Source organism: Lepidochelys kempii, chromosome 2 (genome assembly GCF_965140285.1).
Source record: "Lepidochelys kempii isolate rLepKem1 chromosome 2, rLepKem1.hap1, whole genome shotgun sequence".
In the NCBI taxonomy this organism is placed as follows: Eukaryota; Metazoa; Chordata; order Testudines; family Cheloniidae; genus Lepidochelys; species Lepidochelys kempii.
Genome location: NC_136381.1, coordinates 210,469,981 through 210,485,486, shown reverse-complemented (window position 1 = coordinate 210,485,486; position 15,506 = coordinate 210,469,981). Strand labels below are relative to the sequence as shown.

The 15,506-nt window shown below is 39.7% G+C and overlaps 1 protein-coding gene across 11 annotated transcripts in view; it reads right to left on the bottom strand.

Moving 5' to 3' along the window:
* The window catches only part of HYCC1 (hyccin PI4KA lipid kinase complex subunit 1), an 85,103-nt gene that overhangs the window by 28,585 nt on the left and 41,012 nt on the right, over positions 1 to 15,506 (bottom strand). For all 11 annotated transcript variants that reach the window (XM_078851771.1, XM_073333735.2, XM_073333730.2 and 8 more), the window contains 4 exons: positions 14,603 to 14,704; positions 9,012 to 9,191; positions 3,030 to 3,110; positions 2,491 to 2,606 (listed from right to left, as the gene is read on the bottom strand). In XM_078851771.1, coding sequence (XP_078707897.1) covers positions 2,491 to 2,606; positions 3,030 to 3,110; positions 9,012 to 9,191; positions 14,603 to 14,704 — 479 coding nt within the window. The remainder of the gene's footprint in view (positions 1 to 2,490; positions 2,607 to 3,029; positions 3,111 to 9,011; positions 9,192 to 14,602; positions 14,705 to 15,506) is intronic.

Sequence of the window (15,506 nt, the reverse complement as noted above, 5' to 3'; positions counted from 1 at the left end):
TAGAAACTTCCTTGCTGCAGTTTCCATTACTACTTATCCTATCTTCAGTGGACATGGAGAACAATTGATCACTGTCCTCTTTATACCAGCCCTAAATATATTTAAAGACTTATCAGGTCCTGCATCCATCTTCTATTCTCAAGACTAAACATGACCAGTTTTGTTTTTTTTTAACCTTTCCTCATAGGTCAGGTTTTCTAAATATTTTATAATTTTTGTTGCTCTCCTCCGGACTCTCTCCAGTTTGCCCATATTTTTCCCAAAGGGTGGCACCCAGAATTGGACACTATATTCCAGCTGAGGCCTCACCAGTGCCTCCTGTTTCTTACATACAACACTCCTGTTAATACACCTCAGAATATTAGCCTTTTTCACAACTACAACATATCGTTGATTCACTGAATTTGGGACCTACTATAACCCCCAAATCCTTCTCAGCAGTACTATCAGCTAGCCAGTTATTCCCCATTTTGTAGATGTGCATTTGATTTTTCTTTAAGTGCAGTACTTTGCACTTCTATTAACTGAATTTCATCTTGTTGAATTCAGACTACAGTAGAATCTCAGAGTTACAGACACCTTGGGAATGGAGCTTGTCCGTAACTCTGAAATGTTTGTAACTCTGAACAAAGCGCAGTTCGGGCTCCAGATCCAGCAGCTGACACTCCAGGCCCGGCTTCAGCAGCAGCTGAGCTCCCTACTCAGTGCCGACAGGAGTTTGCAAGCTTGACCCTCTCCTCACCCATACCTGTGTGAAAACAGTGCATCCGGCTTCCAGCCAGGGGAGGGAGGTAAAAACAGCACATCCCCCTCCCAGCTGGGGGAAGGGGAAAGGGTGAAAATGGCGCAGACCCCAGTGCTGCTCCTGCTTTGCTGGCTCCGGCTGCATTTGGCTGGCAGCCCATGTCTTGCAGTAAGTGGCTGCCCCGCACATGGGGGTGGGTGTGGGGCGGGGACAGGCAGCCCAGATGTGCTTATCTTTAAGATGCCACACAGACACAATACAGTATTTGTTCCCCCTCCTGCTGCCTGTTTGGTTACTTCTGGTTTCACATGGTGTCCAGTCGACCAGTCAGTCCATAACTCTGGTGTTCGTTCTTTGAGGTTCTACTGTAATTCTCCAATTTGTCAAGGTCTTTCTGAATCCTGTTCTCCAAGTGTTTGCAACCCCTCCTTGCTTGGCATCATCTACGAGTTTTAGAAACCTACTCACCCCTCCAATATTCAAGTTATTAACAAAAATATTGGGTAGTACCAGACCCAGGACTGACCCTGAAGAACCTCACTAGATACATTCTTCCAGTTTGAAAGCAAACCATTGATAACTACTCTGAGTACAGTCTTTCAACCATTTATGCACCTACCTATGATAATTTAATCTAGACCACATTGCTCTAGTTTTCTTATGAGAATGTCATGTGGGACTGTCAAAAGCCTTACTAAAAATCAAAATATATCACATTTACTGCTTCCCCCCATCCATTAGGCCAGGAACCCTGTTAAAGAAGGAAATTAGATTGGTTTGGCATGACTTGTTCATGACAAATCCATGCTGATTCTTTATAATGCTATTATTTCTCTAGGTGGTTACTAACTGATTTCTTAATAATTTGTTCCAGTATCTTTCCAGGTATCAAAATCAGGGTGACTGGCCTATAATTCCCTAAGTCCTCTTTACTCCCCTTTTAGAAGATAGGTACTATGTTTGCCCTTCTCTAGACCTCTGGAACCTCACCTGTCCTCCATGAATTTGCAAAGTAATTCTTAACAATTCCAAGATTGCTTCAGCTAGTTTCTTAAGTACCCTAGGATGAATTTCATCAGGCCCTGCCAACTTGAATACTTCTAATTCATCTAAATATTCTTTAACACGTTCTTTCCCTATTTTGTTTGCGTTCCTTCCTCCTTGTTAATATTAAGTTTTGACTATCTGGTCACCATTAACCTTTTTAGTGAAGACGGAACCAAAATAAATATCTCAGCCTTCTTGATGTGATCAGTTATTAGCTCTCCTTCCCACTAAGTAGGAGAGCTAAACTTTACTTCATCTTTCTCCTAAAGTATTTAAAGAATCTCTTTCTATTACCTTTTGTGTTCCTTGCTAGGTGTAACTCATTTTGTGCCTTACTCTTTTTGATTTTCTCACATAGTGACTTAGCAACATATATCATTAAAGCTGTAGACAGAAGCAGTTAAATGGTTTAAATCTGCAAGTCAACGTTCTCTTCATGTAGTGAAATACAACACAAGTAGTTATTTGCAAATCTAGATTAAGATGTAATTTTAAAAATATGCCTCATGAAAGTATTTTTAAACACACATGTCTAGCAACTAATTCCTAAGATTCTAAATTATCAAGATACCTACGTACAACTGTAAACTTAGAAAATATTAGATGAAAAAGATGGCAGGATAACACACAACAAAAAATAATGAAGCTGCTTTAACCATTTTTATGGATTTTCATGCAAGATCTTACTACAGTTTTACCTGTTTTGTGCTGTTAACATCTCTCTTTGAGGATGAGGTCCACTGTACACCACCCTGGACAAACCATGTTGGGATAAAGCTCCCTCTGTAAGAGCCATGGAACCAATGCTAGAAGGCTAAAGTAAACAGGTATTTGAATAATGGATTCCAAACATTTGTCCTCATAAAGTCTCATTACAAAGTGGAGTAAAAAAACGACAAAAAAGATGGAAAAGTTGTACCTGTGCATACATTTTGAACCTACATAAATCTATCTGGCTGCTTTCTTATGTTATGTAATATAGCAACTGCCCTGAGATTAGGAGAAAAAGTTAGGAAACAAAGCTATGAAAAAGTTGGCACTAAAAATTGTTTTAAAAACAAGTCAAGCTTAAATGGCCTCATTAGAAGACAATAGCCACAAAAGGTATTGTTTGAAAAGTCAAGTGTGTCATTACATCATCAGGTATAACACATTGCCTTCTTTAACTGGCCTCAGGATAAAAGGAAGTTACACAGTCTATCTGGTAACAACCATGCATTTAAGTAATTTCACTCACTTCATGATACACTGAAGGTTTGGACAAGGATGGAATTGTGAAACTCAGCATTTTACTATGCCCCTGTTTGTCAACTATTTCCTGTAAAACACAAAAGACATCAAAGGTTACGATATTAAAATTTTTATTGTGAAAATCAGAAGAGCTCAGTTAACATGCAAGAAATTTTATATTCTAGGGGAAAATTCTGAATTAGTTAAATATCATTATCTGCTCTAGAATGCAAATAGTCAGCTAGAAGCTTAACATAGCCTTGATACTTTCCCCGAAACTAAGTGTTGTTGGCTATTTTTGAATTCACTTAAAATAAAGACATTTGTTGGTATTTGTTAATTGATACATACTGGACATTGTTAATAGTGTACAAAAGAAATATACATTTCTATAGAGTCTGTTGCAAAATATTTGTCTTGAAATAGATATATAATTCTTTGATTTAACAGTATTATCCATTATTTTTAAAAGCTATATTGTACCTATTCTTTACTACTACTGAGGAGTAAAGGCTGAAGGTGTCTAAACCTGGTAAGAAAACCTGCTTCTCAATAGCATAATAATGGCTAACTGGATATTTTAAAAAAAAACAAAAACAAACAAACAAAAACCACAACACTTTTAATTAAAAGTTTTAAATCCAACTCCAGCCTAACACTAAGATCTAACACTAAATTATATCTCAGAACATTTGCACAAGAAACCCAAAGTTTATTAGTACATATCTACACATGGGTGAGGGGGGAGGACCCTAAAGAAACTATATTCCTGGATGCAAGGGTTCAAAGAAAGGGAATTACTTTCCTGCAAGATGAGACCTTCAGAGTAACGGGCATTTTATCCCTGCATCTTAGTGCATGATTAATAGAACGAGCAAAGATGTGCTAACAATACCACAGAAGAGCACTGGTCCACAGCGTTTCAAAGCAAAGGCTTCAGAAATGGGAAACTTTGAATCAAACCTGACTGGAAGAGTTGGGGCAGAATCAACAAATGATACCCAATTGTGCTGTTGAAATCCACAGGAAAGAGGGAGCAACAGAGAATGTAGCACAGCCAATATGATCACGAAGGACCCAAGACATTCAGGATATAACATGTATACTCAGCAAGCAGTCATCTGGGACTGTCAGTCAGAGGCAGGCCTGGCTTACATTCTACCCCAAATACTGCTCTCCTCAAGGGTCAAACACATCTAGGAGCTAGGGGATTTCAGTCTCATGTTAAGGTCCTAACATCCAGGAGTTAAAATTTTGCATAGATGGTATACTTAGAAAAAAAATTTCAGTTATGAATAATTTACCCCATCTTTTAGCTTTATCTCTATGGATTCAGTCAATAACATGAAATTCAGGATACCGAAGGCTGTGTACTATAAATATTTGTTATCTAAAGCATGGAACATTTTCTAGGTAACTGAACCCTTCAGCATCAGAATTTATATCTCCAAAGATAGGAGCAGAGAAAAAGTTTAAGGAGAATTGGATTTTAAGATGGACTCTATGACAATATCATCACTATGTTGGAAAGCCAAAGGTATTAAGGTGGAGTGAGGGAGTGGCAAAGCAGGACAGATGGTTAGATTGGAGCAGATGAAATCTCACAGGTACACTGTTCTTTGGCCAGAATATAACTACAAGCCCCCATCATTCTCCATGTCACCATGGATCCTTCAGCTGTTGGCATTCCCTCGTTCCCTAGCCAGGAGGCAAGAGTAATTGACTAGAAGTCTGGTCTCCACAAGCTTCCAATGAACCCATAATCTCCAGAAAGAGGCAGTTGATTACGGCTCCCATAGTCAAACTGGCCCAAAGATGGAGAGGGGGAGGAAGTCTCTGTGGCCAGAATAAGTAAAGCACCTCCTGCCAGACAGGCGTCACCAGAATGGTCTTTTCCAAGTACCCTACTTAGGCCTGTCTGGGAAAGAGATAAGAAAAGAGAACATACAAAAGAAGAACAGACTCTTTGGGGGAATGCCTAGTACTTTACTGTTCTCTCTCTGCCTGTAGAGCATTACAAGACCAAACTGCTTATGCGAAAAGCAGAATTCCGACTGTGGTGCAATGCCTGCTTATGATTACGGGAGCCTTTGGGTGCTAAAACTGTTCTATTGAGCCGTTTCCATGAGTGCTGGTAGACATGATTATCCAATTGTCCACTTCTAGACTGACACTTCCAGTCTGAGAAAAAGTTACCAGAGCCACTGAGATACTCCACTGAAGCATTCATTCCCTCCTTGTTGCTCCAGAGATCTAGAACTGATAGACAAAGCCAGAAAGGAGTAACCATGAATAGATGCAGTTTGACTGTGGGAGCAGCAAAGAATTCGTATGAGCCTTCCACAGTAGCAGCTGCTAAATCAGACACCACTGAACTATTCATGACCATGAATACCTCCAGTACCTAGTTCTTCTCAATGTGAGATGCTATCAGTTTATTTCTCAACTAAAGTCAACTACATTTAAGACAATATTTCAGGATACCAAGCACCATACAGACGTAGGCCTGGCCAACAATTTCCCTATCTGAATTGGGCCCATTCACACCAGAAATAGGCCCAGAAGCACAGCAGGAAAACTGAACAATGAACTAAAACTCTGATCTATGCACGTCTTAACAAAATGAGTTAAGTGCACTAGCTCCTTTAGGGCAGAAATTACTTTCTCTCAACTTCTAAGGCATGCAAGCAGTTGGCCGGGAGTTAAACCACTGTTCAGTGTAACAGATGGTGCACTTGCACCTACACAACCAAAACCCTTATCTGTAGAAGTCCCACAGGGATCCATCATCTCCGCACATCCCAGTCCATCTATATGAAGCCTTGAGGAGGGATTGTGAAACAGCTTGGTCTAAAATGTCTGCAAAATGCAGATCTTACCCACCTGTAATTCAGAAGCAAACAGCACCAAGCTGTCAAAAGGCTTGGGTGAGATCAGCCCCTGAATGAGGAGCAGCTAGATTAAGCTAACCTTGGAAAGACTGAGGTGATTTGGGATAGAGAAACATTTTGAAGAATTTGTTCTCTCTCACATATAACCCTCAGTTTAAGACATTTGTCTGCAGAGTGTTCAACAGTCAACACCTATTTTGTTCTCTCAGACAATAGGAATTGTAATATGTTGCCCAGGGTCTTGCGTGACAGAGGCTAGTATCAGGCACTTTGGAGGAAGGTATATGAAACCCTGGACAATTACAGAGTAACATTTCCATATGGGAAAATTCATCCTACTCCCTGCCCCATCAGCCAGTGGTGGGTTCATGCTCTAAAGCATGAGGGATTATCCCCCAGTTTATTTTATCTAGACATAAACAGATGTCCTCATCCACATAAACATAAAATCTTTCAACACCTCCCGAGTTTTTGTCTCAATGATATCTTGTGGCAATAAGTTCCACAGGTTCATTATGCATTATGTAAAAATGAATGCCTCCCTTTCTAGAATCTTACGTTTGTTGCCTTTCAATTTCACTAAAAGACTACTTTTCTTTATCATAAAAGGAGTGAATGGATTTCTCTCTACTTTATACCATTTATCATACCTTCATGTCTTCACTCAATTAAAACAGTCCCAGTTTTTTCTAGTCTGAGCCACATGGAAGTCTTTTTATAACTCATTTTTGTCATCAATAGATCCCTTTCATTTCTGCTTTATTTGAGATAGAGGTCAGGTGACCTCTATAAGGGATGATAGTTTCAGTATTTTCTATCCTATCCTTTGCACATGTTAAAAATAAGGTTTTTTTGGACTATCACTATATGCATGAGTGGATGTTTCCATTTAAATGACCACATCGATGTCAACGTCTCATTCTTGAGTAGTTAGTTGCAGCCAGTTTAGAACCCAACAACATGTATGAGTAATTCAAGTAATTCCTTCCAGCATGCATTACCTTTCATTTGTCAACACTTTCATCTGACATTCTGCCATGCATTCACCTAGCTGTTAGGTCTCTACGTTTTGGTTACAGGTAACCAATTGGTCCAGTTATATGAATTTTAATGAAATTGATTCCCTGTATTACAGATAATTCTGTAAATTAAATATAAAACTAAGTTGGAAACCAATAAGAATGGCTCATCTGAGGGGACTGAAATCACTACTCCTTTGGTGAGGAAATTTTCAAGTGTTTTCAAGAGGCTCATTCCCCCTACCCCAAGAAACCAGAGCATTCAATATATAGGGATCATCACTGTTTGCATTAGCCTACATATCTTTTTTGCTGGCATTTTTTGAGAGCTTAAAAAAATTAGCTGAAAGGACAAATCAAGTGTCTAACAGCTCATTTCAATTATCTTTTGGACCACAGAATGCAGAGAAATATCCTGTTTGTTTTTAAAACACTACACAGTACTTATGGCTACATGAGTAACTGTGTGTGAGAAGGAGGAATAAAAACTCAGCATTAGTAGGTTAGTGTTATTTCAGAATGTCTTGGAAAAATATTAGGCAGAGACTCTCTTGGAGATGTAAGTCTACCTTAACCAAATCCTTATTGCACCAAGAAGCTGGAAGACAGATGGAAACAGCAGACAAAGCTGTATTAATAATTGAGAAACCTCTCTTAACTGACTATTCTAAAGGGAGAAGGTTGTGGGTACAGCTTCAGGTTTTTCTTTCTGAAATGCAAGTGAGTGACTTTATCCTAGCAGGAATACACAAGGGGTTATCCAGCTATACTCTGACCACCCTGGATACCTGTGTTATTAGGGAATGCTAGTTCAAAATGAATCACAATTCCAGGCATAAACCCAGTGCAAGAGTCAACGGTCCTGTCTGTGCAGGAGATTGTCTAGGAATGCTATCGTCTTTTCAGCTGCAGTTAAGTCTGTGGAGAAGCATGCATGCATGGTTGAAGGTATGCATTTAGCCTATTAGAGAGAAAGTTGCACAAAACTGTTTTGAAGTTTGCATGAAAAAATTCTTGAGCTGAACTTGTTTCACTACTTTGCCACAAAATGGGCACATCTACTCTTCCTTTTCACCCCTCCTAATTTCTCAGAATTTTAAACAAGCCGCCTTTCACAAAGTTGTCCTCTCCCTCATTGCCCTGGTCTCTCTCCTAGAAAGTACAAGGAATTAAATTAGAGAAAATCCTGAAAGAGAAAACACTATGCTTTTAGACTACACACTCGGTACAAGGCAGAGAAAGACTGGAAATAACAGGATGGGGAAGCAACCAGTGCCTGTGCTCCAAGTTTTGGGTGTGATGCAAGCAAATGAACAAAACAAAACAAAAATCCATTAGATAGAGATGGGAACTGTTCAATGAAAAATAAGTTACTATTCTCATATTAGATATGAATAAGATCTCCATGGAAAATTTTACAGCATGAAAGGAGATCAATTTAAGTCCCCAAGTCTCAACAATTTAACAAGTTCCTGGTCCTTTATTTTTAAGAGCAAAAGCACATCTCCCCAAAGTAATCAGACAATCCTTAGAAACAAAAAACTGTCTCAAATGCAGTGCCTCTGAAATACTCCCTGCTAAGAAGATTTGGCTAAACATGTTCTTTATCTGAACGTGAGAAAATTGGTTCTTTTAGCTTATCCCAACAATGATAGTTTAAAGTGTGAAGAGGAGACTGCTGGCAATTCCAAGACAGAGCTTTCCAAAAAAGAGAGAGGGAGACAGAAAACTGAAGACAACAATGTTATGACAAAAGGAGAGTTGATATGGAGCAGATTAAAGAAGGCATCTTCAGCATGGATTTCAGCCAGGCAGCCTTTGCCCTACGATGCCAAATGGAGAGAGTGCAGCTTTTATAATTATAGGACTGGACTTGCTGATAATATATAAAGTTGCATTTTCAGCTGCATATAAGCAACATATATAAGATTCCTAGAATAGAAACACACAAACTCTTCATTTTTGTCTTGAAAGAAACCTTAGATTGTTTACTCTCCACTCCAATACGAGAGTTTATCTGCTACCAAAAAAAGCCCACTAACATTTTAGGTATTTGAATAATTATGTACATATACAAACCAAGTTGTAAACTCCTAGGAGAAGAGCCTCTATGCAGCCACTGCTCTGCAGATCTCTGCTGGCTGAGACTGCCAGGTAACACCACATCAATTCTGGCAGAAACTGCAGGGTGAATCGTAGTAGTCGTTCCTCTCCACTGCGATAGAACTCAAAAAGTTGGTGGCAAACTGGCTCTAGCAGCTGGAATAATATAAGATGTGACTGTCAATGGAATAAAACCTGATCACAGGATATTGTCTCCTTCTGCTCAATAAATATGGAGGCCAAAATGTTAAAAGTTCGGTTACTTCTGCTTTGAAAATTAACAAATTATACATTAATTTCATGTGTTATGAAGTGACAGAGAGGCTGGCTGAATCTCCCCTATACCCACCTTCACCCTCCAGTCTGGCCCAGTGGATAGGACAGAAGATTACACTTTTACCTGCAGAAGAATTCCCACGGCTCCTTTCCTTCCTCCTTTGTCCCTCTCTAATCCCATAAAGAGGCTGGATGAAGGAGGATCTTGGTGAATATTTCCTATTCATAAGTGAGTAGTAGTAGTAGCAGCACAACAGGTAAAACAATAGAAACCTAAGTATGAATACAGTACAGTATTCTCACTGAGTCAGCATATACAGCTTTACTGCACAATCTACGGAAAAAGACTACAAAGAACTTCCTTCCCTACCCCAAAATGAATAAAGTTAGCACCGTATGAAACAGGCAGGGACTAAATTTTAAGAGGGCTGAGTCCTACACACAAAAAGTACAAGATTCTGAATCTCTTATCTACAAGTAATGAGAGGAGAGGCTCTTATCCTGGCTATAAAATAAAGATGTATGTCCATCCTAAGGAAACTGATTAGAAAATAGGTCCTTGATGCACCAAAATTAACAGGCTTTGCACTACTGAGATTCTCCATGCAATTTATAACTTATTTTAACCAATTCCAGTTAGTACTTATAACTAAACCATGACAATTGCCATGATCACATTTTAGCAAGTTACACATTCCTGAACTCTTGTAGGACAGAACAACTCCTGAGCAAATACTGCTGAGTTACTGAGCACCCACACACTTGGAGGATTAGTGTTTTCCCGGTCTCATCGGACCTTGCCTTTGATGTATCTTACTGCAACAGAATGCACAATTCTATATTGTATATAAAACTACACTACACATGCACAATCCAACAGTATAGGATTTAGACAGCCGTGTGTTAGGGAAGAGTAGAGCTCAAGTTGTTACATGTTCTAGTCCTCCTTGCCCGGTGATGTAAATTCTGTCTGTTAAGTTATTTGACAACTTTTTACTGCATATGATACTGTTCCACGTTCTATCTTCAGAATGTGGTCTCATGTGGAAAGGTTATCTCCCACAGAAAGGAGATTTTTTTCTCAGTTACTTCCATGGGCTAAGACCAGAACAAAAGTAGCGAGTGTTAGTTAGTTGCATGTTTCCTATACCACTATTCCATTCAGTGTTGAAACTGTTAGCCACATCAAGCACCACTTCTGCAATCCTCAGCATTTAAATCAAAGATATGTTTCCATATCCAGAAGCTGGCAATTATTGCAGGTTTCATTTTTTAGTAAATACATAACACAGTATGCAAGCTTCACGGCAGGATCAATTCCTTTAGTGGCACAGAACTTCCAATCCTCTATTTTTAAAGAGAGACTCACTGCAGAGCACAAAACAACTACTGATGATGAAAGAATGAATTTACTCAAACCATGCAATGCAAAAAAATTGCAACATACCGCAGTTTTGTTTTACAGGATGAGATTTCCAAAAGCTTAAGGAAGTTAGGCCTCCAATTCCCACTGAAAGTCAATAGAAGCTAAGTACCTAATTCCCGTGGGTGATTTTGAAAACCTCATCACCCATAATAGTTTGACTGATTAACTCCAATGCACAAAAATGGAAGTTTATTGGGATTTCTATTGGAACCAAGCAATCCCACTGCTGATAACAACCAGGTAACTAGGCCATATAATATTCTGAAACGATGACTAATATGCTGGACTCTTGCTCCATCACCTTTTGGAACCATAAACTGCAACTCATTTGTGTATATATGTTGCCTGCTTTAACCTGTAAATAACTCTCTCGTTTCTTCTTCCTAGTTAATAAATCCTTAGTTTACTATAGGATTGGCTACAAGCACTGTCTTTGGTGTGAGATCTGAAGTACAAATTGACCTGGGGGTAAGTGACTGGTCTCTTTGGACTGGAAGCAACCTGAATATTTTGTGATTTGGGGAGCACAGCAACCGTTTATCACCAAGTCCAGATTGCCTGGGTTGCAATATAGACTGGACTGACTGTGACTCCATGGTAAAATGGTCAGGGTGCTTCAGGAGTTCATGTTTGTTACGTTCTACAATTAGATTTCACCAACTCAGTACCACCAGTTTGGGGTGTCTGCCCTGCTTTTTGACAATCTGTTCTGAGGTTGGCTCTCGACGTTGTGAATCACTCCAGACAGCGTGACAGAGACCTTCTATTAATATTGTTGCACCCAACTCAAAACTGAAAATGTTCATCTGACAGACTCTCAGAAATGGATTCCAAGTCATCTAACTTCTGATTCTATACCATATTTGGCCACTACTGCAGCTTTGCTGGCATTTTTCACACACAAAATCCAAAAGTTATAATCCTAGAAAATGATGGGACCAAAATAATGCTGGGTATGAGAGAGGGTGGTACTAAATTTCTATTGAGAAAGTAAATTCAGCAGTAAAGTCACCACTGCATTACCCACAAAGTAAGTCTTATAAATTCAAGGAGCTGACTTATGATGAGACAAAGTATTATTGAACATTTTTTAACTCCCTCAAATACTGTGATAGAGATTCAGGTTTACTGTAACTGTAATTATGATGTATAAACTATGTACAGTCAATTGAAAATTATTTCTGACTGCACCACTTAATTCCCATGTGATCTTCCAAATTGATAACTTCAGTTATAAGGGAGTGTGCTTGTAGAAGAGACTGTTGAGGAACCAGGAAGTATTTCTCCCCAATTTAGCTATAACCAAGGAAGGAGATGACACCACTGGACAAGGAATACAAATCACCTCTGGTACAGATGATCTGTCAGAATCTAGAGTAGGGTGAGCACCATCAGATACTAGAAAATGAGGCCAAATTTCCAAACAATTTGGAAGCAGAATATTTATCTGAAGCTCCTGGAAACCTGGTCTTCCTCACCAGCACATTAGTCCTTGGTAAACCCAATTGTGTTAGGTGAATAATGGAGGGGAAAAGAACTTATCTTACAGTAACTGTGGTTCAAGATGTTCTGTAACACCTGGATCCCACTCTGTGCACATTCACCCCATGCACAGGAGATCGGAGTTTATTTAGCCAGCAGTATCTGTTAGTATTCTCCCTGCATGACCTCATGCTACCCCTCCCAAGACCAGGAGCCCACCATCGTCCCATCCTATTACACCATGGCCAACGCCGTCATCTCCTCCGAGAGCATCTTCGTGGTAGAGATCGCGCTCACCTGCCACAATGGGGCGCAGAATGTGGCCCTGTATGCTGACGTCAATGGCAAACAGTTCCCTGTCACCCGGGGGCAGGACGTGGGGTACTACCAGGTCTCATGGAGCACAGGAATGCCCAGTCGGGCACCTACAAAGTGAAGTTCTTCGACGAGGAGTCGTACAGCGCCCTGCGCAAGGCCCAGCACAACAACGAGGACGTATCGGCGATCTGAGCCCTGTTCACAGTCAGCATGGATCACCAGGGCACCTGGAGCAGACCCTGGGTCTCCACGGAGATGCTGGCCGCCACCATCAGGCTCCTCGTCTACTACCTGGCCCTGAGCGCCAGGGGGGAGCATCCAGGCCTGAGGGGAAAGCTGGGGTCCCCCTGTGGGGTCCCCCTGCCATGCTGTGTCCCCCACTGTCCCCCAATAAACACTGTCCCCACCCAAAAAACCTGTAAGTCATTTCCTTTGCTGCCCAGAATCCCAATAAGATTCAAGAGCTGCAGGAAAACATAGTGGATATGGAATCCATCTATACAGAACAAAGAAGAAGCACAGTTATTGCAATGTAAGTAACAGTTCTCTGAGTATCTGTACACATGGATCCCATCTTGGTGATTACCAAGCAATTAACTCCTCCAGGAGGTGGAAGCTAGGAGCTCATATAAACAATGACAGGCATCCTAGAACTACTGAACAATTACTTAACAACCAAGAGACAATACAGTATCTAAGAAAACACTGAGTAGGCACAGGCAGTAAGAAGGAACTCAGTGACAGCTGAGGATGCTTCACTCTTTATGCCCTCGGGAGGGATAGCATGATGGTATGCAGAAATGTTTGACTGGCTCAAAGCACCACAGAGTGCTAAAATTTTAATGTTACATGAACCACAAAGATGTTTGTGTCTCATAGCACAGACCCAAGATACTGACATATTGGTATGCAAGTTGCATGGAAGCCCATGTACACCTAAACACACGGAAGCACAGACTCTCTTGCCTCAAGGAACTGCCTTGCATTAGAGCAGCCCTAAAGATACCAGTTGCAAGCTGGACTAAAATGCAAGTTCAACAACCAGAAAAAAAGGGTCCAAGCGAGTTGATCCCTCATTCTTTCAAATTATATCCAGGGACATGGCTAAAGACACCTCCAACTCCCAGGGAGGTGTCTGTGACTTTGTCTTTGCTTGTGCCACTATCAGCTACAAGCATGTTACTTTTTAGGACTCCTAATGCCCTCAGGCCATTAGTTTCTTTCCAGAAGTCCAATGAGGAGCTTCCATTTGAATTACAAGCTGCTTGAGATTTTCACTCCTATTGGAGAGTCCTTTCCTTTTGCTCCACACCTACTGAGTACCACATATTAATTGACTTTTATAGTAACATGATAAACTATAATTTTAGAGATTGCCATGCACTTAAGTGCATGGCAGTTAGATATATGTCAAGCTCAACATTCAAAAACTTTGGTAATTGAAACTTAAGGTCATAGTTAAAAAAGTAAATCAACCAGAAGGAAGCTACACAATCCTGAATGTAAACAAACATTTTGTTTCTTTTCCAAACACTTCCAAAACAAAAAATAAAAATGTGTATAAGTCAATCACTGATGTTCTCACCTAAATTAAAAACTATAAGCAAAGTAATAAAACATTTATAGCAAAAACTGCAAGAGGAAACACTGATCAGGGTCTCCTCTCATGGAAACACCACAACCAGACACAGTCTTCAATATTCAATTGGGCTTGAATCATAATGTCAGACTCTGAGATTATACAATTTGCCAATTCACTTTTTAATCCTATGCCTGAGTCCTGAAGCACAGGAATGTGAACTATAAGATTATATATGGTTTGTGAGTAGTGAGACTGAAAAACTAATTGCATGATATTATATCACTGCCAAAGAATGGATCATACCCATATCTTAACATTTTGTTATGAGAGAACAGAGTCCTACTCAGAGTCTAATCATAACTATTTGTATCATAAATAGTATTTGAATTACAAATGTGGCCTTTTTTTTTTTTTTTTTGTTCATCCATGCATTCATGGTCTGCTGCCACACCAAACTAAAACCTTAGAGATATGTGCACCTACCTCACTCTGTGGCTCCCGGATAACTTTGTATAAAGATGAAACCAGAGAACTCTTGTCTTTCAAATTTGTAGCATAGTTAGAGATAGAAGCTTCTGGAAGGGTCTGAAATCAAACAAAAATATTTTTCCTTTTATGTCATTACTGCAATATCTTATTGTCTGTGCATTGAAAGAAGGCCATTTTATTGTGTCAGCTGGCTTTTCTATTTTTACAACATCCTTTCAACCGCAATCCATTCACTGGTATCCATTCACTGGTATTTACTCTAGGAGACAATATGTTCCATGTAGAGAAACAACATTTCTAATCATCTTTACAGTTTAATAAAATCTCAGTATTTAAGACAAACTGCTGGAAGGCAAGTTATTAAAACTTACGTTTTACCATTCCAGAGTTTTGTACAGAATTTAATTAAATTGGGTGGAAAATACAGCTAAAGGGCAACAATTTCACCATGCGTTTACCCATCCTGAACAATGTGTAAAAAGAATAATAAGTTTAAAAGAGCAACAGGAACTGCAACTTTGAGATTGGGAAAAGCATACAATCAGGCGCGCTTTTTTGTTTTTGTTTTTTTGTCTGCAAGCAGCTATCGGTCCTCTGTTCCAGATGATCTGAATGTCTACAGCCATATGGAAGCTACAGGGTTCTTGCTACATACATACATGGGGCATCAAATATGGTTCATTTGAGCATGCATTTCACCCCCTTTCCAGCACCAATCAGAGTTCTGACTGGCAATGTTTACAGAGGTCACTATTAGATTTTCAACAGTTTACGATATGTTTCAGATAGAGCTGTTACACTTAAACTCATCATTCCTAGCTCTCATAGTGCTTTTCATCAACAAAGCTCAAAGTGCTTCACAAAGGATGCAATCATAATCCTCATTTTACAGATGCGG